Source organism: Apodemus sylvaticus, chromosome 4 (genome assembly GCF_947179515.1).
Source record: "Apodemus sylvaticus chromosome 4, mApoSyl1.1, whole genome shotgun sequence".
Taxonomy (NCBI): domain Eukaryota; kingdom Metazoa; phylum Chordata; class Mammalia; order Rodentia; family Muridae; genus Apodemus; species Apodemus sylvaticus.
Genome location: NC_067475.1, coordinates 98738390 through 98763683, shown reverse-complemented (window position 1 = coordinate 98763683; position 25294 = coordinate 98738390). Strand labels below are relative to the sequence as shown.

The 25294-nt window shown below is 36.7% G+C and overlaps 1 protein-coding gene, 1 non-coding gene and 1 pseudogene across 6 annotated transcripts in view; 1 reads left to right on the top strand and 2 right to left on the bottom strand.

Moving 5' to 3' along the window:
- The window catches only part of Nmd3 (NMD3 ribosome export adaptor), a 29219-nt gene extending 6765 nt beyond the window's left edge, over nt 1–22454 (top strand). For all 5 annotated transcript variants that reach the window (XM_052180357.1, XM_052180359.1, XM_052180360.1 and 2 more), the window contains 12 exons: nt 1109–1189; nt 2169–2297; nt 2600–2690; nt 6999–7077; nt 7977–8073; nt 14358–14475; nt 15894–16039; nt 17909–18021; nt 19174–19246; nt 20680–20786; nt 21546–21616; nt 21999–22454. In XM_052180357.1, the coding sequence (XP_052036317.1) occupies nt 1109–1189; nt 2169–2297; nt 2600–2690; nt 6999–7077; nt 7977–8073; nt 14358–14475; nt 15894–16039; nt 17909–18021; nt 19174–19246; nt 20680–20786; nt 21546–21616; nt 21999–22129 (1236 nt within the window). In that variant the 3' untranslated portion in view covers nt 22130–22454. The remainder of the gene's footprint in view (nt 1–1108; nt 1190–2168; nt 2298–2599; nt 2691–6998; nt 7078–7976; nt 8074–14357; nt 14476–15893; nt 16040–17908; nt 18022–19173; nt 19247–20679; nt 20787–21545; nt 21617–21998) is intronic.
- LOC127683264 (RING finger protein 11-like) lies at nt 11515–12079 on the bottom strand (annotated as a pseudogene).
- On the bottom strand, nt 22223–22360 carry LOC127683879 (small nucleolar RNA SNORA2/SNORA34 family). Its single transcript, XR_007977665.1, has one exon. It is a non-coding gene; the product is annotated as a small nucleolar RNA SNORA2/SNORA34 family (small nucleolar RNA).
- Nucleotides 22455–25294: the final 2840 nt, after the last annotated feature.

The following is a 25294-nucleotide window of genomic DNA, read 5'->3' as shown; positions in this document are numbered from 1 at the left end:
ATTAACTTGAGTAGAAGCTGATGTTTTTTTTTCTTTTGGTTTTTTTTGGATTTGGCTTTTTTCGAGACAGGGTTTCTCTGTGTAGCCCCGGCTGTCCTGGAACTCACTCTGTAGATCAGGCTGGCCTCAAACTCAGAAATCTGCCTGCCTCTACCTCCCAGAGTGCTGGGATTACAGGCATGCGCCACCACTGCCCGGCATGTGTGGTTCTTTAGGGTAATAAAGACACCAGTTCATTTTCTTATGAAAAAGTAAATTTCTTTTTGAAGACCAGTACTTTTTTTTTTTTAATAATTTTTTCCCCTCTGAAAATTCTTGCTTGACTCGATAGTAGTCATTGGCTTGTCCTTTCATTTGCTGCTATTGTTGCCATGGTTTTAGTGATAAACCTTTCCTTTTTTATGCTGATCGATTGTAATGACGTTAATCACATGTTCCTTCAAAGATCTTATGAGTCTTATTTAATTTTTTTTCCTTTTTTTACTCTTTCATACAATCCATCCTGACAGAAATTTCTCTTCTTTCCACTCCCCCAATTCCCCTGCCACCTCCTTTTTTCCCTAGATCCACTCCTCCTTCATTTCCTTTCAGAAAAGATCATGCTTCCCATGGATATCAGCTGAACATAGAATGGAATAACAAGATATAGTAATACTAGGCACATATGTCCATCAAGGCAGAGCAAAAACTCGGAGGCACTTCACACTCCCATTGTTAGAAGCCCCGCAGAAACACAAGCTAACAACCATAGATGTATGCAGAGGACCTAGTGCAGACCCATGCAGGCTCCCTGACTGTTGCTTCAGTCTGTGTGAGCCCCTGTGACCTGTTCAGTTGATTGTGTGGGCAATGTTCTCCTGCTCTCTTCATGCCTCTGGCTCCTGCAGTCCCCCACCTCTTTTCCAAGGGGTTCCTGGAATGCCATGGGAGGATCTGGTAGAGCTCCAATTTTGGCTTGCTCTCTGCCTGATGCTTGGCTGTGGGTTTCTGCCTCTATCCCCATTAGCTATGGTTTAAGCCTCTCTGATGTGAGTCTTTATTGAGGTATTCAGTCACCTTTCTACCTCTCAGGTGGGGACTTATATTTCCTTTTTCCCCATTATTAAAGGTTCGGCTTGTTGATGCAGGCTTTGTTTGGACTGAGCCCCATTCCAAGAGACTTAAAGTTAAATTGACAATTCAGAAAGAGGTAAGCTGTTCATTTTTTCTAAACATGGTTAAGGTGCAAATAGTGAGAATGAGACTAGTGTTAAATTATTTTATGGATTAAATGGCTTAAGAGGAAGAATATAATCTAAATCTTAGTCATTTGTTATCTTTTGGTCATTTGACATGATTAGGTGACTAGTAACTACAATTGCTCAGAATTAGTGTGTGCAGTAGTCTCTTTAAATTAAGGTTTTATTGTTGTTTAAGATAGGTTCTTACTAAGTAGTCCTTGGTGGCCTACAGCTTAGTAGACTAGGCTGGTTTGGAATTCAGAGATCCTCCTGCCTTTACTTCTGAGTGCTGGCATAAAGGTGCTGTGCATCGCCATGATTAACCCTTGGTTGTTTGTATTACCCATGTGTCCTTCTAAAAGTGAATTCTTTGTATGTCACATAGACATACATGTATATCATGTACATGTGTATACAACTTAAAAATGTTTTTAGATTTAGTTCTCAAACTCCGCAAATAGGAGTGAGTTTGAGTTTTTGATCATCCTGCTTCTACTTCCCAAGTATTGGAATTGTAGGTGTGTGCCAGCATGCCTGGCTTTGTGTGGCGATGAGAATCAAACCCAAGGCTTCAAGCACGAGGGACAAGCACTGTACAATCAAAACACCTTCCTACCTCCACATTATTAAAAGAATATGTTCACATTTTCATGAGGTAAACTTAAAAAGATAATCTAATCTTTAGAATTCCACATGTCCCTTTCTTAAAACACTAAGCATGGAGGACATGGCTGGGGTAGAGAGCTCGATCAGCGTGCATGAGGTCCCATATTTAACCCTTGGTTGTGCTCTCCCCACATACGTAGTATAACTTAGTTTTATAATTTTAACTTGGACTTATTGATGTTCTTAATGCATTTATAGAAAACATTTTTATTCTATTTTTAAATTAAAGTATTCACTATTGAACAACTAGGAGTGAAGGAGTGCAATTGCTTTCTTTTCCAGGTGATGAACGGTGCTATCCTGCAGCAAGTGTTTGTGGTGGATTATGTTGTTCAGTCCCAGATGTGTGGAGACTGCCACAGAGTAGAAGCTAAGGACTTCTGGAAGGCTGTGATCCAAGTCAGGCAGAAGGTACTGAAGACAGATGATGAGTGACTCCTGAATCTTGAATTTCATCATGAAATTCCATTTTCATTAGGTGATAAAATATTGTCAGTTCCCTAAGTCCTTTATGCATAACTGGAGTCTAGGTTAGTGGAGCATTCAACTTTGGAAATACATTTCTATTTTATGTGTTAGGTAATTTTTTAAAGGATGTTTTGTTTGAAAAATCAGTGCTCTATATCTGTAGATGATATATGTATTTATACTATATTTCTAAATGCTTTTTTTTGGAATGTAATTTATTGATTCTGTAATGCATGGATATTTAGACTCTGCACAAGAAAACATTCTATTATCTGGAGCAGTTGATTCTAAAATATGGAATGCATCAGAATACACTACGTATCAAGGAGATTCATGGTAAGTTCAAATTTAAAAGAATTTGAAACAGTATCAAAATTTTCTTTCAGTTACTCAAAATTATCTTTCTCAGAAGTTGAAATGGTTAAAAAATTCTTTAAAAAATGTATACAAATATATGTATAAGAAGAAAGCAATGTTAATTTTCTGTCTGCACTGTCCAGTGGTAGTGACTGTCCACACGTGGCTAATATTTGAAGTATAGCTAGCTACTTTAACTCAGGAATTGAATTGTTTTCTGTTAGCCAGTATTAAACTCATATGACATTAGTGGCTATTCTGGATAGTACATATCTAGAACTGTCCCATGTCATCCCTACACCCCTCCTGTATTCTGCCCTGATGTTCTTCTGTCCCATTTCATTTATTAAGCTTTTAGTTTATGATAGATGCCATTCTTTGTGCTTGGAATATAATGATATATTAATATTGATTCTTGTTCTCTGTGTTGCTTATCTTGCTATATAAAGAATAAGCCAAGTGACTCCACTAATGTGTTATAAAATACCTCAAAAATTTTATCAAATAAAGTAAATAAAGAGGGATGAACAAATAATGAAATGTCTGAATAGAATTTTAAAACTTGAAAAATCTCATAGTAGTTTATAAGATCTGCCTCAGTTTACTGTCTTTTGTTTGGTGTGTTTTCTGTGGTGGTTGGAATTGGCATGTGGGCTTTTCATGACTCTGTCTCTGAGTGACACTGCAGTCCAATAGCAGTCACTGTAGATGAAGCATACTTAAGTATTTGATGGAGATGCCATACATAGTGACTTTCGACTTAAACTATTATTTTCCTTATCTTGTATATTTGTAACTCAAAAATAATAATTGGAGCTGGAGAGATGACTCAGCAGGTAAGAACTGGTTGTTCCTTTAGAGGATTGGAGCTTGGTTCCAAGCACCCATTTTCAGTGGTTCAAAATCCACCTGTAATTCTAACTCCAGGGAGTCTAGTAATGCTTTCTTTGTCCTATTGGTACCTTGCACACATGTGCATAAACACACACACACACACACACACACACACACACACACACACAAAGACAAAGGATGTATTTAATAGTTTAAAAATTCAAAGCATGTGTAAATAAGGAGTCCCTGCCCCACTTTATCCACCTGTCATCTAAAGATTATGTAGTTCCTTAAAACAAAATACACTCTGAAAGTTCTAAGTAGTTGTTCTCATTTAGTGTTCCAAGACTTTGATTTTCTTTTCTTTTTTGTTTTGTTTTGTTTTTTGGATTTTTCGAGACAAGGTTTCTCTGTGTAGCCTTGGCTGTCCTGGAACTCACTCTGTAGACCAAGCTGGCCTCAAACTCAGAAATCCACCTGCCTCAGCCTCCCAAGTGCTGGGATTAAAGGCGTGCACCACCACTGCCTGGCAACTTTGATCTTCTTTTAACACATTTGGAAAACATTTACCAACAATGCATATAGTTCCACTTAATTATTTTTAATTGCTGTCTAAGAGTCCTTAGTCATTGGATATATAAATTGATATCTTTATTAATGGACTTACAGTTATTTTTTTTTTTTTTTTACCAAGAATAGCACTGAATAATTATTCATATGTTCATCCTTGTGCATGTGTAGTAGTTTTTCTTGGGAAGTGGTTTAATTCTTGAGAATTGATTGAAGGAATTGGAATTGCTGCACAAGAGAATCCGAATATAAACTTTGATGTCCTACAATAGTATTGGTGTACTTTTTCAGTGCTAATAAGCTTTCATTGTCCAGACACGTCCTGGTATGGATAAGAACTGGATTGGCCTTTCTAAGTTTTGGACAAGATAATGGCAGTTGTATTAATCTGTACCTCTTGATTAGTAATGAGGGCTAACGGCTTTCTTATGCATCTTAATCATTTGGTTTCTAATGTGAGCCATCTGTTGTTAGTTATCTTCGCTCACGGATCTGTTTTGCCGAGTTTTGCATGTGTTTTTAGGATGTTGGTTACCTTCAAGATGTAAATATAGTATTTCTTGAAGTCTTCTTTTCCTTTTCTCTTGTTTTTAAACTTTTAAAATATTTCGTGCAATATATTTTATTCATATTCTTTCCCTCTCCTGACTCTTCCTAGATACTGCCCTCCAACTTAATGCTCTTGTTCTCAGAACAACAAAGCAAAAGCTCACCAGCACTGCACTCCATTCCCTCTCAAGCACTGAGAGCATGCAGACCCGCATGCGTTGGAAACAGGGTCTGTGCGGCCCGAGACTGTCCTTGGACACTCAGTGCTCCTGCCCCATTCTCCTTAGTTCTGGGACTTTGGTGTGAGTGGTTGTTGAGGTTTCTAAATGATATATGCGGATGTGTATGCATAAATGTGTTTAGGGACTCTGTCCAGTTTTGTTATCAGTTAACTGGAAAAAGTTACAGTGTTCGCCTTTTTTTTTTTTAAAAGGTGTATTTATTTATTATATGTGAGTACACTGTAGCTGTCTTCAGACTCACCAGAAGAGGGTGTCAGACCCCATTACAGATGGTTGGAGCCACCATGTGGTTGCTGGGATTTGAACTCAGGACTTTCAGAAGAGCAGTCAGTGCTCTTAACTGCTGAGCCATCTCTCCAGCCCAGAGTTCTCCTGTTTTGTTTTCAGTGTTTATTAACTGGTTTGGAAGAACCTGTCCATTAAGCTACTTTGTTAGGCATCTCCAGGCATAAGTCATTTCCTTTCCCTTTAAGACACTGATTGCTTTCAGATAGTTCTCTTGAATAATTTTTCATGACATTTATTTATGAATTTATTTTTGTTGGGCCATATGTCACATGGAATTTAGGTAACATCTGTCATCTTCAGGCAGTTTTTGACCTTTCAGGCAAAGTTCTGACCTGTCTTTGAGGCTATACTGAAAGGCAGAAGTGCTGAGTTATATGGGAAATTTCTGTTGATGATTATGTTTGAGAAACTTCCTTAGTGTTTTCAAATGGCTGTGGTCCTTACATTCTTGACAGAAATGTTGGAAGGTCCCAGATTCTGTACTTAAATTGCTTACCATCCTGGTTTATAGACATTGCGGAGGGAAGTCTGTAGTGCTATCTTCCTGTGGCTTTCTTTTTCATTAAAGACTAATGATATGAGGCATATTGTACATATAAATGTATTGCTTGTATGATTTGCTTTGTTTTCTTCTAGACTGTCTTCTCCTTTTCTAAATGTTGTTACTTTTTATTGCAAACATGTATATCTTGTTTTCTTTTAAATGTATTTTCTGTATGTATGAATGTCTTGCCTGCATGCATATAAATGCACCACATGTTTGCAGTGCCCGCAGAGGCCAGAAAAAGACATTAGATGCTCCTGGAATTAGAGTCACAGATGTACACCATCGAAGTCCAACTTAATGGAGCAGAGTGTTTTACTGGGGTTCCTTACAGGAGTAGAAATGACTCAAGGTCAGCCGCATCACCAAAGCTCACCTAAGCATGTGTGATAGCTCACGAGGCTGGAAAGCAGGCATGTACTGCACATACTACACAGTCTGCAGGCAGGCAGCTCCGCAGATTGGAGAGGGTTTGCTCTAAACCTCTTCTAGGCAGTTGAAGTTACAAAAATATCCTATTTTTTATGAGTGTTACAATTTTAACTCATAGGTCTTAACTCTTGAATTGATGTGAAGTGCCTAAATTCATCTTTGTGGGGGGGATTGAAGAGCTACTTTTTCTCTATTTAAAAATGCCTTTAATTGTTAAGTTCTGTTGATTAAATGTAATAGCCTATTTCTGCAATCTCAAGTTTACATGAACTTAAAATTTTATGCTAGTTCCCTGTCTTAATATTTCTAGAAATGTAAGTTCTGTGACTTTGTTTATTTTCCTTGGTATTATACTTTTAATGGGTAAATGGAGTTCTTATTTAGGTACATCATAAGTTCTTAGCAGTAGATTTGCATTGGCCTGTTCCTTTGTTGACAGTGTTAAGTGATACTGCTCTGGGATAGATAGATATTGTTGTCCAGTGACTACTTTGTTCAGTCGCAGTATGTAATTTTTTTCATGCATGTCAACTACATGAATTTTTGTCATTTTCTTGGCAGATTGTTTCATTTATTACATAAAATATTCTTTTCCTTTTCTTTTGGCCTTGAATTTTGTTCTTGTGAATTATGAATCTTGTTTTTATTTGTTAACTTTGTCTCCTTTTTTTTTTTTTTTTTTTGCCAAACAAGTCTTAATTGATATTCTTAAACTATTTTGTCTATAATATTTTCTAATAGTATGTTTTCTTATGGACTTAAGTGATTTTGTGATATGATCATGTAAGAAAACCTTGTTTTGCAGAACTGTTTTTATTATATTTTTAGATGGTCTGGATTTTTATTATTCTTCAAAACAACATGCTCAGAAGATGGTGGAGTTTCTTCAGGGTACAGTTCCCTGTAGGTACGTTGTAACCTAAATTTGTAAGTCCAAGGATAAGGAAACAGGAGACATATAGGTCACATCTGTTCTTCAGGCTTAGGTAACTTACTTTGTTACAAATACAATTTTAGTATGCATATTTAAACAGTCATGAAACATGGAGTTACCCATTTTATATCAGCCAAAGAGTGCTGATGAATCTTTTGGTAGCTAAACCTAACTGTAGTAATAGGCATTATATTGCTGAACTATAGAGATGGGTAGAAGAGCTAGGCCTTCAAGATGGGAGAAATATTCATAAGCTGAGTTTATATTGAAAGGTAAGGTTAGCAGGAACAAAGACCCAGGAGGTACTTTAGTATGGCTTAGACTATAGTCATTCTGAAGAAGGTTTGAAATATGGGTAAAATTAGGCTTTGGCCTGTGTTCCATGTCTGTTGCTGTGATAAAATCAGTCTGACAGAAAGCAGCTTAAAGGAAGGAAGGGTTCATTAGGTTTACAGTTGTTATAGTCTACCATCATGGACTAATTAATCAGCGAGTCACATCATATCCCAGGGCAGAGAGAAATTAATGTGTCCATGCCTGCTCACCTGCTTGCTTGTTTATGCTCCTCTAGATTTCTTTACTTTAAATAGTTCAGGACCCTCTGCCTGGAGAAGGAGCCACTGTGGGCCTGGGTCTTCCCACAGCAATTTACTTAAGATGTCTTTCCACAGATATGTCCATAGACCAACTCAGTCCTTTCTGGGCTGTAGAAGATCCTTCTCAGGTGATTCTAGGTTATATCAAGCTGACAATTAAAGCTAACCACACCACCAGGAAGCTGTTTGAAGGCATTGACCTTTGATTGGATAAAACGAAGGTTATATAAGTATGGACCTGTCCCTTTCTATTGATAATGTTTTTTTTCTTAATAGATATAAAGCATCACAAAGATTGATCTCCCAGGATATTCATAGTAACACATACAATTACAAGAGTACTTTTTCTGTGGAAATTGTTCCAATATGCAAGGTACTTCTTTTCATGTAATTCTTATTTATAAGAGAATAAGTAATCTATTGTTTTTGATTTCCTATTGGCTGGCTAAACATTAAGAATAACTTCTTAGCCAGGCAGTGGTTGCACACACCTTTAATCCCAGCACTTGGGAGGCTGAGGCAGGTGGATTTCTGAGTTCGAGGCCAGTCTGGTGTACAGAGTAAGTTCCAGGACAGCCAGGGCTACACAGAGAAACCCTGTCTGGGGGCGGGGAGTGGGGGACTTCTTTCAGTGACTTCTAACATGTTCAACTTTGTTAAAAAGATTCAAAATATGTGTTTATAAATGGAATCCCCTTTATTTTGGTTTATTATGATGAAAAGATTGGGCTGGTGAGATGGGTCAGCCTTTAAGTGGTTGGCATGCTAGCCTGCAGCTTCAGTTGGATACCTAGAAGCCATGTAAAAGGAGGAGAGGACCAAGTCTATAATGTTCTCCTCTGATACCAACATGTAACGAACATGTTACGAACATGCATTTACACACACGATCTCTTTCTCTCTCTCTCTCTAAGGGCAGCTTTGACATCACAAGGTAATCAGTCTGGCAGCGAGTTGTGGCATTAGTGATTGGTATCAGTACTGAAAGCAGCTGACCAGGGGAGAAGGGCTGTTGCCAGTGATTAGAGAGAAAGAAAAGGGGGGAAATTATACATACACAGAGTGGTTAAAGCAAAGGCAGGCCCCAGTGTTTTATTTTTTTCTCTTAACCCCTTTCATGCCCCTTAAGACAAAGTTTTTCTGTGTGAGAAAATTACTTCATAGCTACAAGTTACACATTTTCTTTCATTCTTTCTTTTCTTTTCTTTCTTTTTTTTTTTTTCCTGAGACAGGGTTTCCTGGCTGTCCTGAACTCACTCTGTAGACCAGGCTGGCCTTGAACTCAGAAATCCACCAGCCTCTGCCTCCCAAGTGCTGGGATTAAAGGCGTGTACCACCATGCCCGGCTAAGTTACACATTTTCTAAAGATAATTACCACAAATACAAATTCTTAAAAAGCAGATTTAAAATTGTCACATGAGAGGAAATTACAACAGGATTGTTGAATATGTGTTTTTTGGAAGCATATCTAACTAAACAATTTTCATCTGTCTTTCTTTCTACATGCTCATTGTAATCCCAAAAGCAGTAATTCTTTTGTAATAAATTAACAAAGTTTAATCAGGCCAAAGTTTCCCTCTATGCTAAGAAGCAGGTCACTATTTTTGACATCTTGATCAGCTATACTGGCTAATCATGTTCTCCGTTCTTACACTTTGTCTTAGGGTTTCTCTGCTGTGAACAGGCACCATGACCAAGGCAAGTTTTATAAAGGACAATATTTAATTGGGGCTGGCTTACAGGTTCAGTCCAGTATCATCAAAGTAGGAATATGGGAGCATCCAGGCAGGCATGGTTTAGGAGGAGCTGAGAGAGAGTTCTGCATCTTCATCTGAAGGCTGCTAGCAGAATACTCACTTCCAGGCAGCTAGGGTGAAGATCTTATAGTTTACACCCTCAGTGACACACCTATTCTAACAAGGCCACACCTACTCCACACCTTCTAATAATGCCACTCCTTGGGCCAAGCATATACAAACCATAACACACTCATAATAGAGTTGCTTCTTCTTTACTTTTAACCTTTCTATTTCATGGTGTACTTCTAAAACCACCTCCCTAGATCACAAGACCAAGGAATGCAGGCTCAGCCTAGAGTGAATGCTTTCTTTGATTGTTAACTTGTCCTGAGCCTATTTTTCTCACTTTTACAGTTACGTTCTTGCACTGCATGAATTCTCACTGTGTGTTCCTTTCTCTCTTGTCTTGCTATAAGGAAGGGGTGCAGTCTATTCTTTTTTTTTTTTTTTTTTTTTTTTTGGCTGTTTCCTCCAAATTTACTTTATAAATTGGGTGGATATAAATTAATGAACAGAAATTAAGCAAGATATATGAGACAATTTAACAAACTGATAATCTAATTTCAGTATTTTCCAATTTCATTTTTAAATATTTCCATCATGGGATCCACTGGGAAACTAAGTAGTGTATGAATGCTTCAACTGAATGTCAATTAACTATTTGACATAATTTCTTCTATAACTCAATTATGAAGAACCTTCAAGAAACTTTTGTATGTAAAAAAGTGTTAGTCAAGTACTCAACACAATATAAAAGAACATTTCTCATTTGTAAAGTGGAGAGCGCTTCTGCTCATCATTTTTTAACTACAATGTCACTGAGTGGAAGGAACAAATCACCTCGAGAACATAAGAAAAAATAAACACATGCTAAATAGATAAGATATTACATCTTTACTAGAACATTTCTACCTCTAATCCTTCAGAAGTGTAGAGATTTAGAGTATTCTTACAATAATTGCAAGAAAAAGTAAAGGAGAAGTTCCTTTGTGATCGCAACTATGAAGTCTTGTGGTTATATAAATCCTGCTGCATTGGTGTACAAAACAACACATTTGCCTTTCCTGTCAGTCACCTAGCAAGACACTTTAACAGATACTTTTCTATGAAACAGACTAGATGTGTTTCTGTAACCTAAGCACTACAGTAACAAGAGATGCAGTATCCTTTTGCTATAGTTTCAGACGGTGGGAAAAGAGGTCACAGGAAAGAGAATCAAAACTGTCACAGCTGAGAAACTATTTCTCTACGTGTCATCATGGTGCCACCTTCATTTTTATATAGGCATGGTGGCATAGTTCAAAGCTCAAAACTTCAGAAATATTATTTGAATTTCAACGACTTGCAACTATCACCATATTAACAACCAAAACAATAAGATAAGACACACAGGACGGGGTTATCAAATCCACTTTGCTAGCCTTGTTTCCTGACACATCAACTCATTTTTAATAGAAAAGTGACAGTGCATCTCAGTTTGCTTACAAGTTAGGAGATCACTTTGAATTCTGCATTTCTTAACCGCAAACAGAATATAGCACTTACAACAGGTTATAAATAAACTGGCTTTCAAGCACGGAGCAAGCCCTAACGATGATAATACACTATTTAAAAAGAACTAAGGCAATGAATTCCATTTCCAGTGGGAAAAAAGAACTGCACAAACGAGCTTAAAACTACATTTTTTTGTGCCAGTGTTATAAAATGTAGCTTTTAATAAAACCTTGACCCGAATGTCAGTAACTTTTCAGAAAAGAATTTGGGTGGGAGAAGAAACTTACTTCCTAAGCTTTCTAAGGAAACTTTCCTAAGCTTTAACTCACACAATTTAAACATGTTCAGTTGCTGTAACACTTTACACAATTCCTATGTACTGGAGCAAGAACTAGGTCTAATAACAATTATACTTTAAACACTGGGTCAAGGCTTTACATGAAAATACCATCCATCCTACTTTCCCCCTGAATTTCTAAAATATCACATACTTTCTTCAACATCTACAGCCATGCAGGAATTTTAAGGAAACTTTTGTGCATGATCTTAATTCCTAATCCCTGGCTCTTTGGGCTCAGTGAGAAAAGATCAAAACCACCAAACTGACGGTTCCCTTGAAGTCAGATGGGAGACCCTGGCTCAGTTAGTCTCACAGGATGAGAGCAGCGCTGCATCAACTGGCTCCATGCAGGAGGGCCATGTGAAGGATCTCATCAACCAGTCATCTGTACAGTCCAGGTGACCGATGTGCATGCACGGCAGAAATCGAATCGGGTCCCCATAGACAAAGTCCATCAGACAGATCACACGCTCTCGGATCTTTTTTCTGATCCCTCTCTTCCAGGGTCATAAACTCCTTTAGGCAGATGCTGCCCAAGGCCTATTCTTTGAGCTGTTCTATAGCCGAGTCTGGTTAGGTGTAGGATGAGGACGATAGATGGGAACGGGAACTTGTTCCTGATCGGGCTCTGTCACCTTGTCAAAGCTAGCCCGTTCGGACTGAGACTCGTGAAGCAGGGAGATGTCATCCGAAGTCGGGGATTTGAGGCAGTTCCCCATCTTCTGGGGCTGGGGTGTATGCTTGAGATCTGTGCGGTGTCCTCAGACTGTTCATGCTGTCTGCAGGGCGATGTCTAAGCATGAATCGGAATGGATCAGGCAGGTAGCTGAGGTGTTTTAAAAGCTTCCTTCTCCTTTATCCTTTCAGAATAAAGTCCAAACTAGTAATGAGCATGCCCTACCCTCCCAACATCATAGCTGAGAGATTATCACATTGTCCAGTTCTTCCTAGTCCCACCTCCCTAATTCAAGCCACCCCACCCATCACTTCTCAAATTAACATTTGCAGTTGATTCTCAGTCTCCCTATTCACCATTGTCCCCTACCTTGTGCAGTCTATTTTTGATTCTGACTTTTTAAACTTTCTATCAACTGTCCTACCATACCAAGATTATTTATATTAAGCTAAATTTCCAAAAATTACTTATATCAGTAATTCTATAAAATCATTAAATCATCTAAATAGTATTATCTCAAGAACTTTCATCCTCATGTTGATCTGCAGAAAACTTGCCCAACAGAGTGGGCTGTCACCCAGGAAGTAATTTCACCAGGCTACAGGCAGTGAGGACTACTGGTATCCACTCAGACCAAGCCAAATAAACGAGTGTGGCATTCACAGTCACGAGAAGCACATTAGTAGCAAGAAGCACTCCTGGGATGAAGTCTCTAGGGCCATACCTTTGCAGAGTGCACCCCAGGTAGCCTAGCAAGTTTCTCCAGGGAGCTCACCTGCCCACTGTAGCACTTCTTACATGATGCCCATCAACATCCCCCAACCCCCTCACACTAAAATTAGCAAAGACAAGTTGATTGTAAATTTTAACAATCTCCTTTTATTAAATATTAGAATCCTAGTGAACACAACAATTCCATGACTTAACATTATAAGAAACGACAGTTAAAAGATAGCCATTTTGAAATATGTGTGGGTAAGAGTTTTGTATATGTACCTGGTGTATGCATAGATGTGGACGATAATATGAAAACAAGTGATGCTAGCTGTGTTCTAGCCAAAAGTAGTTACCGGAGTTCTACTTTTTGCCAGTCCTCATTTAAAAAAATAAAAGCCTGGACAATACAAATTTAGGTATGACCGCATATTTAGGCCTGTGTATTAAGTACAATGAAAGGAGATATAGTAATGTGGCATGTGTAGGTAATTAAAGAGTCCCTGTATATGCTGAACTACAGGGATTTACAAGTTCCTCATAAAATTGTGGTAGTATGTTATACTTAAACCTAATATATAGCATAGCATATATTATATATATGCTATGTAAATGGTTATTAGTCAATCTTATTTTTAAGGAAAACAAAGAAGAAGACTACCTGTTTAGTACAGGTGCAGTGCTTAATAAAAAAACATTGATCCACAGTTGGGTGAACTAGCACTTATGGAACACATGGATATAGAAGGCTGATTATATATTTGGGGAGCTCCTTAGTTCAGACCTAAGAGTTGGAGTAGCTGTTAATGTATAGTCCACTTCAGTGGAAAAGCCTTGAATGTGCAGTTTATTTTCAGTTGTTAAGGTCTTGTCTTTGATGGATTGGAACTCAGAGATTCTCTGACTTTGCTTCCCAAGTATGGGATTAGAGGTGTATACCACTATGCCCAGTCACTTGTATCTTTTAGTACAGTTAAGAAACATACAAGTAACTTTGTGGGTTATGTAGTATCTTCCATTGAAAATTGTACATGTAGATGTGACTTTTTCAGTCACTAAATCTTTGATCTTTAACTATAGACTCAAACATTTAGCTATTTTAAGAGAAACATATTTTCTATTGAAACTTGGTTTTGTGAAGATCAAAAGAAGTCAGTCACAAGGAGATTTAGAAAGTCACTGTATTCTTAATGTTATACTTTGATTAGAATATATAGTATATTAACATACAAAATGACAAGCAGGTATTCATATTACAATTAAATTGAAATGAATTTAACAAACACATGGATGTGGAAGACTGATGATAAAAAAGATACTTAAAAACATTTCAGGTGAGACAAATGGGCCCATCTTGAGACTGTGTAAAGTGTGTAGAGAAACCATAAAGTTCGAAGTTGTGACTCTTAATCTGCAGGTCATTTGTTGACCCAAGAATGAATGATAATCTCGTGGATCCAAGCATGGTAGTAGCATCCTGTAGGCTGAATCATGAGGCTTGGTAAATCTACATATGTTCAGACAGACAGTTTGGTTGGGCAAGGCCGATTTTATCAGGTTTATTAATGAGTGTTTATCAGAGGTTGCTAATTTAGAATTAGCCTTATTTTCAATGTTATTTCTTTTTGCTTAGGATAATGTGGTCTGTCTATCACCAAAACTGGCACAGAGCCTTGGAAATATGAGCCAGATATGTATTTGTATTCGAGTAACTAGTGCCATCCATCTCATAGACCCAAACACCCTACAAGGTAAGGTTTGGAACTAAATTTAGCTTTGGAACAAAATCTTAACAATTTTGGCCTTATGGTTAACAGTAATTGCTTTATTTATTTATTTATTTGTTTGTTTATTTATTTATTTATAGACATGGTATCATGTAGCCTAGGCTGTCCTTGAACTATTTTTATATTCAAGAATGACCTTCAGTTCCTGACCCTCTATCTCCCCAGCACTGGGATCACAGAAGTATGACATGATACCAACTTACATAGTACTGGAGATTGAGTCCAAGGCCTGGTGGATACTAGGCATGCATTTTTCCAAATAAGTTGTATCTCTAGTCCCAAATGTCATTCTTGATAATATTATTTTTGAAGACTAATAGTTAAAATTTAGTATTTTAAAAATAATAGAATTATAAAACATAGCCAGTTGGTGGTGGCGCACACCTTTAATCCCAGCATTTGGGAGGCAGAGGCAGGGGATTTCTGAGTTCGAGGCCAGCCTGGTCTACATAGTGAGTTCCAGGACAGCCAGGGCTACATAGAGAAACCCTGTCTCGAAAAAACGAAGAAAAAAAAAAAAAAGAATTATAAAGCATTATATTCTTTCTCTTTTAAAGAAACAATTTTGTGAACTTTTAGATATTTTATACTTTTATTCCTTTCATTATTATGAAAAATTTCAGCTTAATGCAATTTTTGTCACTAAGTCTTTTGCTAAGTCTATGTACAAGCATTGAACCCAGAGTCCTGTGCCTGTTAAACTGTATGCCTAGCCTGCAAGTTTTAGTTTTTAAACAGCTATATTAAATTTGGGGACATTTGGGCTGGGATTCATTGGGAAGCATAAGTTAAATTAGAATTTTAACTTTTTATCATTATTATGGGCCATTTTTAGGATATCATTATGTAAATCATTTTTTAAAAAAGGAAGACTCCATAGTTATAGAAGTTTTGGTATTTGTCTCCATCTTTTTCTTGTTTCTTATCAGTTTTCTGTTATTTTGCTATTTTTCAATAACCCAGTGATTATATCAAAACTAAGGTCTATTTGAAGTAATAGTAATTATCTGTAGAATGCAGAAAAGGGCATTCTTATCTGTTAGACAAAAGTAGGCTTTGTGTCTTACAACCTAAGCAGCTGAGGTGACTAATTGCTTTCTGCCATAAAATTTCAGCAAATGAAATCACCATCAAACTGACTGAATTTGTTCTGTGGCATTCAGATTGTAGTAACAACGTAAGATGTAATATGTTTGACACCTGACATTTCCCTTGTGCCATGGGGGGTTTGGAGCTCATGTATGGAAGTCAGTGATGACTTACCGTGACTTCAGTTCTTGTTGTCAAGTTACTTCCTGCTTGATACCTACATACTTCTGGTTAACACAGTAGATGACTCCGAATCTGTCAGTTATCTTGTTTTGAGCGTTCTGTTTATTTAGTTGCAGATATTGATGGGAACACTTTCTGGAGTCATCCTTTCAACAGTTTATGCCATCCTAAACAGCTCGAAGAGTTTATTGTGATAGAATGCAGCGTAGTCCGAGATCTGAAGCGCAGTGCAGGGGCTGGAGTGATATCTAAAAAGGTAGGCAGCATCTACCCGCTTTTACTCAGTTTGTGACAGTATCGTTTCAGTTCTTTTAAAAATTTTGGTTTTTAATTGTTGTTAATTATAAATTGTGGAGACCAGCTACAGTAAAACATCCATGAAGTTAGTTAGTGAGGGGCCAGAGAGATCACTCAGCAGGTAAAAGTGACCTCTAATGACCTGAATCCACATTACAAAGTTTTTCTCTGATCTCCAAGTGTGTACTGTGTGCTATGGCATGTGCCGGTGTCCCTTGTCATAACACTAAACACACACACACACACACACACACACACACACGAAATAAAATTTTTTAAAATGGAGTCATCATAGCAGGGTGTGGTAGTGCGTCCCAGCCTGGTCTACATGTCTAGTACCAGACTGACACCCTGTCTCACAAAAATAAAACAAAATTTAAAAGTGGACTCACTGTGGTAAGGTTGCTGGACTATAGACTACATTCTGATAACTTTTTTTCCTTTTGTTATGGGAAAAGGCCTTTTTCTTTTTTAATTAAAATTTTTTTAATGTTTCTCCTTTATTTTGTTAGAGGGGAACCAATTGGATAGTCTCTTGACTTTCAAATCATTACTAAATATGGAATCATCCATAGATATTTGTACATCATAGAGATCCTTTTGAGTTAATCAGATTATAACTATAAGAACTACATTTGGTCTATGAATAGATTTCTTTTTTTTGGTCTCAGAAGTGTTTTGAGGTTTTTTTCAGACTAGTATCTAGGTGTGGAACACACATTAAGTTACATGAATGTTGTACTTCTTAAATCTTTCTTCAGTCATAATGCCTCCCTGTCTTGTTATGATACCAACTTCTTAACCTGAAAGTGCACATATTTTGTAGAATATGCTACCTTTTGGATTTCTATTACTGTTAGTTTATAATGCTATTTGACTTCATTTATTGTATTTTCTCTAAATTAAAAGGGCATATACATTTTGGTAAACTAAACATATATATACATATATGTTTATATACATACACACATATACAGAGAGAGAGAGAGAGAGAGAGAGAGAGAGAGAGAGAGTTTCTCTGTGTAGCCCTGGCTGTCCTGGAACTCACTCTGTAGACCAGACTGGCCTTGAACTTAGAGATCCGCCTGCCTCTGCCTCCTAAGTGCTGGGATTAAAGGCATGCGCCACCACTGTCTGGCAAACTAAAATATTTCCTGAGAGTGTTTAAGAGATGCGTATTTTTAATTTTATTTAGGGGGGGGGGGGGCTGTGAATATGCACATTAGTACAGGTAGGCCTTCCAGGGCAGTTTGGAGGAGTTGCACAGAGGGTCAGACTCAGATCATCAGACTTGTTGCAGCAGAGTTTACCCACTGACCATCTCTCCAGCCCACTGGGTGTGCCTGTGTTTCAGGGTCAGTGATTTGGTGAAATTCATAGGTTTTTCTGAACTCTTGTTTCTTTTCTCTTTTAAGTCTTGGATCTTTCAGGCATTTGTTTAGACTGTTTTCTTGCTTTAGGATTCTTTTACCTTTTTAGTTAATTTTTTGCTCAGTCTGAGTTAGCCAGTCTTTACGAATTTCGTGTGAAAATGCTCTGTGTGTGTGTGTGTGTGTGTGTGTGTATACTTTTCAGGAGGCATGTTTTTTTTTGTTTTTGTTTTTTTGTTTTTTTTTTTTTCAGGAGGCATATTTTAATGTTTTATATAAGTTTTATATTGTTTTATGGTTTCCTTTGGAGTAATTTTCTGCATTCCTGATTTGGTAATTTGTTAGTTTTGACTGTTTTAGAATTCTGGAAAGTTGAAAGCTGTTTTCATATTAAATGAGAAAAAAGTCAGCATTATATTTAATTTTTCTATGAAATGATTTTCTTCTTTTCTGTAAAGCATACTCTTGGGGAAGTCTGGATCCAGAAGACATCTGAAATGAATACAGATAAACAGTATTTTTGCCGGACTCACTTGGGACATCTTTTAAATCCTGGAGACCTGGTGCTGGGGTTTGTTTTATTTTGTTGTATTTTAACTTGCCAGATAGCATTGCAGGCTTTCTTTAGAAGCCAATAAATATTTAAAATAGTAAATTTGTTAATTTCAAAAGATTTAAGAGTGTTTAAGAGCCTTTCAGCTTACTTTTATTATTGATAACTATAAACCCATGGATTGAGTAGAAGCCCATAGTTGTTCCCTTTGGGACATCATCTGAGTGTCATTTATTCAAAGATTTTTGGCAATTAAACATTGAATTTATTTTATATAGTTAGATAAATAGTTTCAGCTTTTGATGAGACTGGGTAGCTTTTATAGCTGTGAAAATACTTCACTTTTTGGAAACAGCTAGGGCTGAAGAGTCTGTACTGTTCTTGCAGAGGACCCAGGCTCTGTTACTAGTCCTCTTATCAGGCAGGTCATAGCCCCCAATAGCTCCAGTTCTAAAGGATCTAACACTTCTCACTTCCAGGCACTTACACACACGCAGACATACAGACACATAGACACAATAAAAAACTTAAAAAAAAAAAAAACCCAAACAACAACTGCAGCCTGTATGCTAGACATAATCCATAAAAGCAAATAACAATCTTTATGCATTTGAGGTCATCAGTGTGTTCTAGACATCTAGTGTGTTTTGTTCAGAGTTTGAGTTCCATTTACGAGAGAATGAAAGGTTATTACTTCTTGTATTAACTATGAGGGCTCATTCAGTTGAGTTGTGAGGTTAAGGCTGCTGTGTCTGTCTTATTTCTTTAACAAGTATATGGGAAAGAGGAGCAACAGTGAACAACGTACAGTGCAGTGTGACCCTGTCATGAAATATTTAAATTGTGTGTGTATGTTTTGCCTGTATGCATGTGTGTGCCTTAGTGTCCACAGTCTGGAAGAGGATTTTTTTGAGTTTTCAAGATAGGGATTCTCTGTGTAGCCCTGGCTGCCCTGGACTCACTCTATAGACCAGCCGGGCCTCGAACTCACAGAGATCTGACTGCTTTTGCCTCCATAGTGCTGGGTTTGAAGGCATGAGCTACTACTATGTTTCAGCTTCAAAGCATTTAACTTTTTCTTAGAAAGATAGATGTGTATGTACACTGCTATTAGAGAGTACAGTGAGTGACACACAAAGGATACTCCTTAACTCATTGTTTATATTTCAGATTTGATTTGGCCAACTGTAACCTAAATGATGAGCATGTCAACAAAATGAACTCAGACAGAGTTCCGGATGTGGTAAGGCTTTAGATTGGTTATCCTTGTTCCTAGTTAATTCTTAGGATTTATTCATCATGATCTCCCCCAGTCAAATTTTCGTTTTCATGGCAAAACACTTGATGCCACTAGCCTTGGTGGCATAGGCCTACAGTCTCAGGTACTCAGGACGCGGAGTTGGGAGGATCACAAACTCAAGACCTACCTGGATTAGCCAGTGACTTTAAATATAGTTTGTGAAAAAAAAGACCCTTCTCAAAAAAACCCAAAAATAGACAAGAAGACTTATAAAAATGAGGTGCTCACCTAGCATAAGGCCCTATCTTCCATTACCCAGTACTGCCAAACAGAACTGAAATGCTGGTGATACAATGCAAATAAATTTGTACTTAGAAATGATAACTTATAAAATTTTTTCAGACACAGTTTTAAATTATAAATTATATATTTTCTCTGCTTCACAGGACATTTAGAATTGAGGCCACTATTCAGTATTAGTAAAAATTAGAATTTAAAATAATCTTCTTAATGTCAACTCTTAGATAAAGTTTTACCTGTGAAAAGTAAAGAGTTGTAATATGGTGAGTTTAGAGTTCATAAACAGCAGTGAATGAAATGAAGGATAATAATCTTACTCCCACTTGCTTAATCTTTTTAGAATAATTATGACTTTCTTTATCTATGAGCAAAAATGAAGCTCTGGTAATAGGTTTCTATTTCATCGGTTGATAAATAAGTTAATAAATTTGAAAAAGGGTATGAAATAAGAATGGGTATTTTTTTTAGATTTATTTGTCTCACTTAATGTGTATGAATGTCTTTCCTGCATGTATTGATATGTAACAGGTGTGTGCAGTGCTGGTGGAGGTCAGAAGAGGGTGTCCAGGTCTCCTGGACCTGCAGTTACAGATGGTTGTGAGCCCCCATGTGGGTGCTAGGAATGGAATCCAGCTCTTTGGCAAGCGCAGCAAATGTTCTTAACCATTCAGTCCTTTCTCCAGCCTCAGAGTTGGTATTTCTTAAAGGTCACATGAGGAGATCACTGGTTTTCTTAAAAATGTTAAAACTATTTCACTAATACATATTATTATATGTTATAAAAGACTTGTACGTTTTCTAAGTGCTTATTACTATGAAAAACAAAGTGTCTGTAATGTTTCAAAATGGGCTGTGTGAATGGTGGCTGAAAATTGAAGTTTGAGGAGAAAACAATGCAGGTTTTGGGTATTAAAAGTTTAACGTTTAGTCGTTTGAAATTTTCAGTTAAATAATGCTCAAATGCATCCTCATACATGGTAAAAGTTTTAAAAGTTCTCTTGACACTGCCTCTTGACCTCTACACCTTTCTCCTGAAATGTAACTGCTGCCATCATTTCCTGGCATGTCCAAGTTTTGAGTTTTTCCCCCTACTGTGTATTTCAGTGTTTCATAACTGCATATATTTCTGTTTGCAGGTGTTAATTAAGAAGTGCTATGACCGTACCAAACGCCAGCGCCGTAGAAACTGGAAACTGAAAGAGCTTGCGAGAGACAGAGAAGTCATGGACACAGATGATGAAAGGTCCTGCTTTCCTGAACCCTTAAAAGTAGTTGCAAGGGGAAGCCTTAGATAATAGTTTTACACTGTAAAGAAATTGCTATTACCCAGTAGATTTTTGCAGTAAAAATTAACTTAGAAACTATAAATGGAATCTATATAAGAGAATCCATAAAAAGATATAATGATATTATTCAAGCTCAGTAATTATTTCCTGGGTCATAGTCTTTGTAATTATAGTGTTACTGTAAATAATATAGTTAAGAAGTTGAAGTATAATGAACAGTTACCTTGTGACTATCACAAATAGATGATTTGCTTATGTCTTAAGCCTAAAAAACTAGTGCACTCACATTAGATATTACTTTTCAGATAGTGAGCAGAAGTGAAAATGTTTTTTAAAACAATGTTTATTGAATGATTTAAATGTGGCCTTAATTCTGTGTGTGTGGGGTGTGTGTGTGTGGGGGAGTGTGCACATGTGTCTGTGTGTGGCCTGAATTTGTTTTGTTTTGAGATCTTTATTTTTATGTGTATGAGTGTTTGTCTCAATTTATATCTGTGCACCATGTGCATATAGTACCCATTGAGGCCAGAAGAAGGCACCTGGTTTTCTAGGACTACAGTTACAGTTTCATTGTCTTAGATTTAACATCACCATAATAACAGCAGTTATATAATATTGCAAGGAAATTTGTTTTCCAGTTTACCTACTTAATTAATATCCATATTTGAGAATACTATAATTCTTAGTGCAGTGCTCAAAGTTTCTTTTTCTTACAGGCAATATCAAGATTTTCTTGAAGATCTTGAAGAAGATGAGGCAATTAGAAAAAATGTCAACATTTACAGAGGTTGGTGCTTTAGGAGTATTGAAGTCATGTTGTAGATGGTATCAGTGAGGGTATTTGATGTCTTAAAACTTTGGTTTTCATAAGTGACTTCTATTTGTCTTATAAACTGTTGTAGTTGGACTTTTACCTAACAGATTATAAAGAGCAGTAACATTTATTAAATGTTGTTTGATATATATTTTATATGTAGTTGATTCTTAACCTGATCCTGTAAGTTGCTAGCTCTTGTACATTTAATCAGCTCATTCAGTATTTGAAAACTTGCTGTAGATAAGAGCGGAGAGCTTCCACTACTGCATGATTGCTTAGTAGTGATTATGTAGGCGTTATTGTGTGCATTTCCGTATTTGTTTATGGGACCAATTAATGTCTGCTTCCTTAGATACAACCATCCCTGTGGAAAGTGACACAGATGATGAAGGAGCACCCCGAATTAGTCTGGCTGAGATGCTTGAAGACCTTCAAATTTCTCAAGATGCCACTGGTGAAGAAGGTGCATCAATGATGTCATGATGAGTCATATGCTGTTTGCATATCTGTGGCCTCAGGAAGTTGGCAAAAACCTTTATTGTTTTTTTGTTTTGTTTTGGTTTTTTGTTCTTTGCCAGATGTTTGTTTCTAGTGAATTGACCATTAGATTTACAAGTTTCTGAAAATGGCCAACAGACCCTAGAAAGACATTTCTTTAGGCTCCTGCTTGAAACCAACAGCTTCGATAAACTGCTGGCCTTGATTCAGGGCCAACCTTTCTTGTGTACTACATGTATTCCCTTATATTTTGAAAGGAGAAAATTGACCTTAAACTTGAATAAATTGCTATTTTGATTGTTCACTTAAAGTGTTGTAAAGGTTTCATAATTTGATAGACTATAAGAGATTAGATGGAATATAATTGTGACTGATGTTTAGGCCACCTCATGTATGCAGTTTTATTGGCTTGATTATTAATATAGGAGGCACTGTAGTATTTCCATTACTTTAGATTATTTAGATGACTAAAAGTTAGGATTCTTTGGGTATTAACCAAATATTGGAGTATAAACCAACCTCTTACATTGGTTTTATTTTGATTGCCCTGTGAACATATAAAATATGTTTTTTAATTAACATGTTTTAAAGAATCCAAGATGGATATCTTACAGAGTGACCTATGTTTGGCTTTGTCATTTTTTCCTGTGACTATTTTATGTCCTTTTGGCAGTGGCACTCAAGTGATGCCAGACACGGTGCATTATCATAGGATGTTTGTGCTGCCATGAGTCCAGATGCTCCCAAACTTTGCGTTGTTTTCTGGCTTCTTGTTCTGACGACAAGCTCTTTTTTCCATGGAGAATTGTGTGTTCATTCACTTTTTTTTTTTTTTTAAATATTATTGTGGACTTTTAAGTCACCCCACAAAATCTAGTATGGTTTAATTATGTAGAATCATTATTATTACTTGTTCTTTTTAAAATAATAATAAAAAAATTTATTTTCTCTATGTGAGTACATTATAGCCGTCTTTAGACATGCCAGAAGAGGGCATTGGATCCCATTACAGATGGTTGTGAGCCACCATGTGGGTGCTGGGAATTGAACTTAGGACCCCTGGAAGAGCAGTCAGTGCTCCTAACTGCTGAGCCATCCTCCAACCCTATTACTTGCCCTTTTAAAAGTTCATTGTCAACATAAAGCCAAATTCACTCTGATATATCTGAAGGTTTAACGTGTGCAGATTATATAATCACAATCAAAGTTCAGGTCAGCTCTAACACACAAAAAATCCTCATTCTTTGTTTTTAAATTTTTTCTCTATTCTCTTAGCAATATCTAATCTGGTTTCTGAACTTAGTTTGCTTCTCCTAAAGTAAATGAGTGACATCACACAGTATGTGGGCTTTTTTTTTTTCCTCACTTAGCCTAGTTACTTGAGGTTCCCAAGTTAAATATATCCAGCATTTCCGTTTATTTCTGATAGTACACTGTAGAGTTGGACCACATTTATCCATTCCTATGTCAAGATACATTTGTTTTTAGCTTTCGATCTTAAAACTGCTATTAACATTTCTGTATAGGTTTTTGGGGTTGGGTTGGTTTGCTTTTGCTTTTTCCCTTAGTAAAGAATTAGAAGTTGAAAGTGAGTTTGTAGATACTTTATTGGTAGTATACTTACTTGGCATGTGTGAAGCCCTGGCTTTGATTCTCAGCAGGTGAAAAACAATGGCAACTTAGAATGGGATTGTTACATCCTGTAGTGAATGAATATTTAATCTTACTTTAACAAAGTGCCTGTGCCATTGGGTTTTCAGACGAGCAGTGGGTGAGGGTTCCAGTACTCTGTATCCTTGTCAGTGTTTTAAGATAAGCCTGATAAGTAATGATGGTATCTTTTGTGACCTTTTTTGAGTGTGTATGTGATAATGAGGACTGGTTAGGGCTACTTACTTTAGGCAAGTAGTCCAGCATTGAGCTATCTTTCCAGCCCTCTTTTTGTGATTTTTATGGGTATTTTCTTAGTACTATCTTTTCTTTTTTTTTTTAATTTTTAATTTTATTATAGTCAATACTATATATTTTTAAACCAATTATAACAATGATGGACATGTTATTAAATGAATATAAAAATATGAGGTCTTTTTATTTATTTGTTTTGTTTGTAGTAGAGCTTAAAATCTTGACTCTTACTGTGGTACAAACTCATACATTGTTATTTTAACAATGTTTAGACATTGGAGTTCATTGTAATAAGGCTGTACTTCAATGTCCCTCACATCACCGAAGGACTTTACCTCCATAGTAGCTAAGCTAAGAGTTGACAGTTCTGCTGTGCCAAAGAATAAATTGTAGGCACAATTATTTGGATACAGAATAACTGCTGTGGTCAAAGCTATTTGACTTGAGTGATTATCATCATTCTCAGCCCACAGGGAACAGGTCACATTCATTTAAGAAATGGCGTGCGTATTAAGATGGTTTGTCCATGAAGTCATTCACCAACTGTTTCAATGAACAATGGTTCTGCTTGGAGGGTGGCACAGACATAGGTGAGGGTAAGATTCTGGTTCATTGACTGTGATGATTTTTAAAAGCATTCATCTCAGAAAAAGAGTAACTTTTAAGGTCATCTTCAAAATTGATGCAATAATTATAAATATCAAGTAAAACATTTAGTCTTTTTGTTGTTCTCTTATAAGCTACCTCCCAAATTAACTATCTATGTTTCTTTTGGCTGTACAAATAATTTTAAAATATGTAAGCTGTTCTGAAAACCGTAGTATAGTGTAAAAAAGTATAGTATAGTATCAGATAAACAATCTTACTAACAGAGAGGCCAAGATAGGAGAAGCATGATTTCAAGACTATTATGTGGTACACAGCAAGACACTGTCACATACAAACAAGCAGAAAGTGTGTATGGATTGTACAATATTTCTCCAATTACCGAATTAGAGAGACAGCTAAGAAATTTATAATTCCTATTTTTGAATTTCAATTGATTAGGATAGGTTGGTAATACTAATTTTCATATTAAGAGATATTAAGGAAAAGTGATTGTTACTTCCTGTTATTTTTGTTGTTAGACGTAGAATTATGTTTTTTGAAGGATTACTTTCTTGCTTTTTCTAGGTGTAGTTTCCCTCATTGCGCTGGTGTTTTCCATCTATTATCCTTTGTAGGGCTGGATTTGTGGAAAGATAA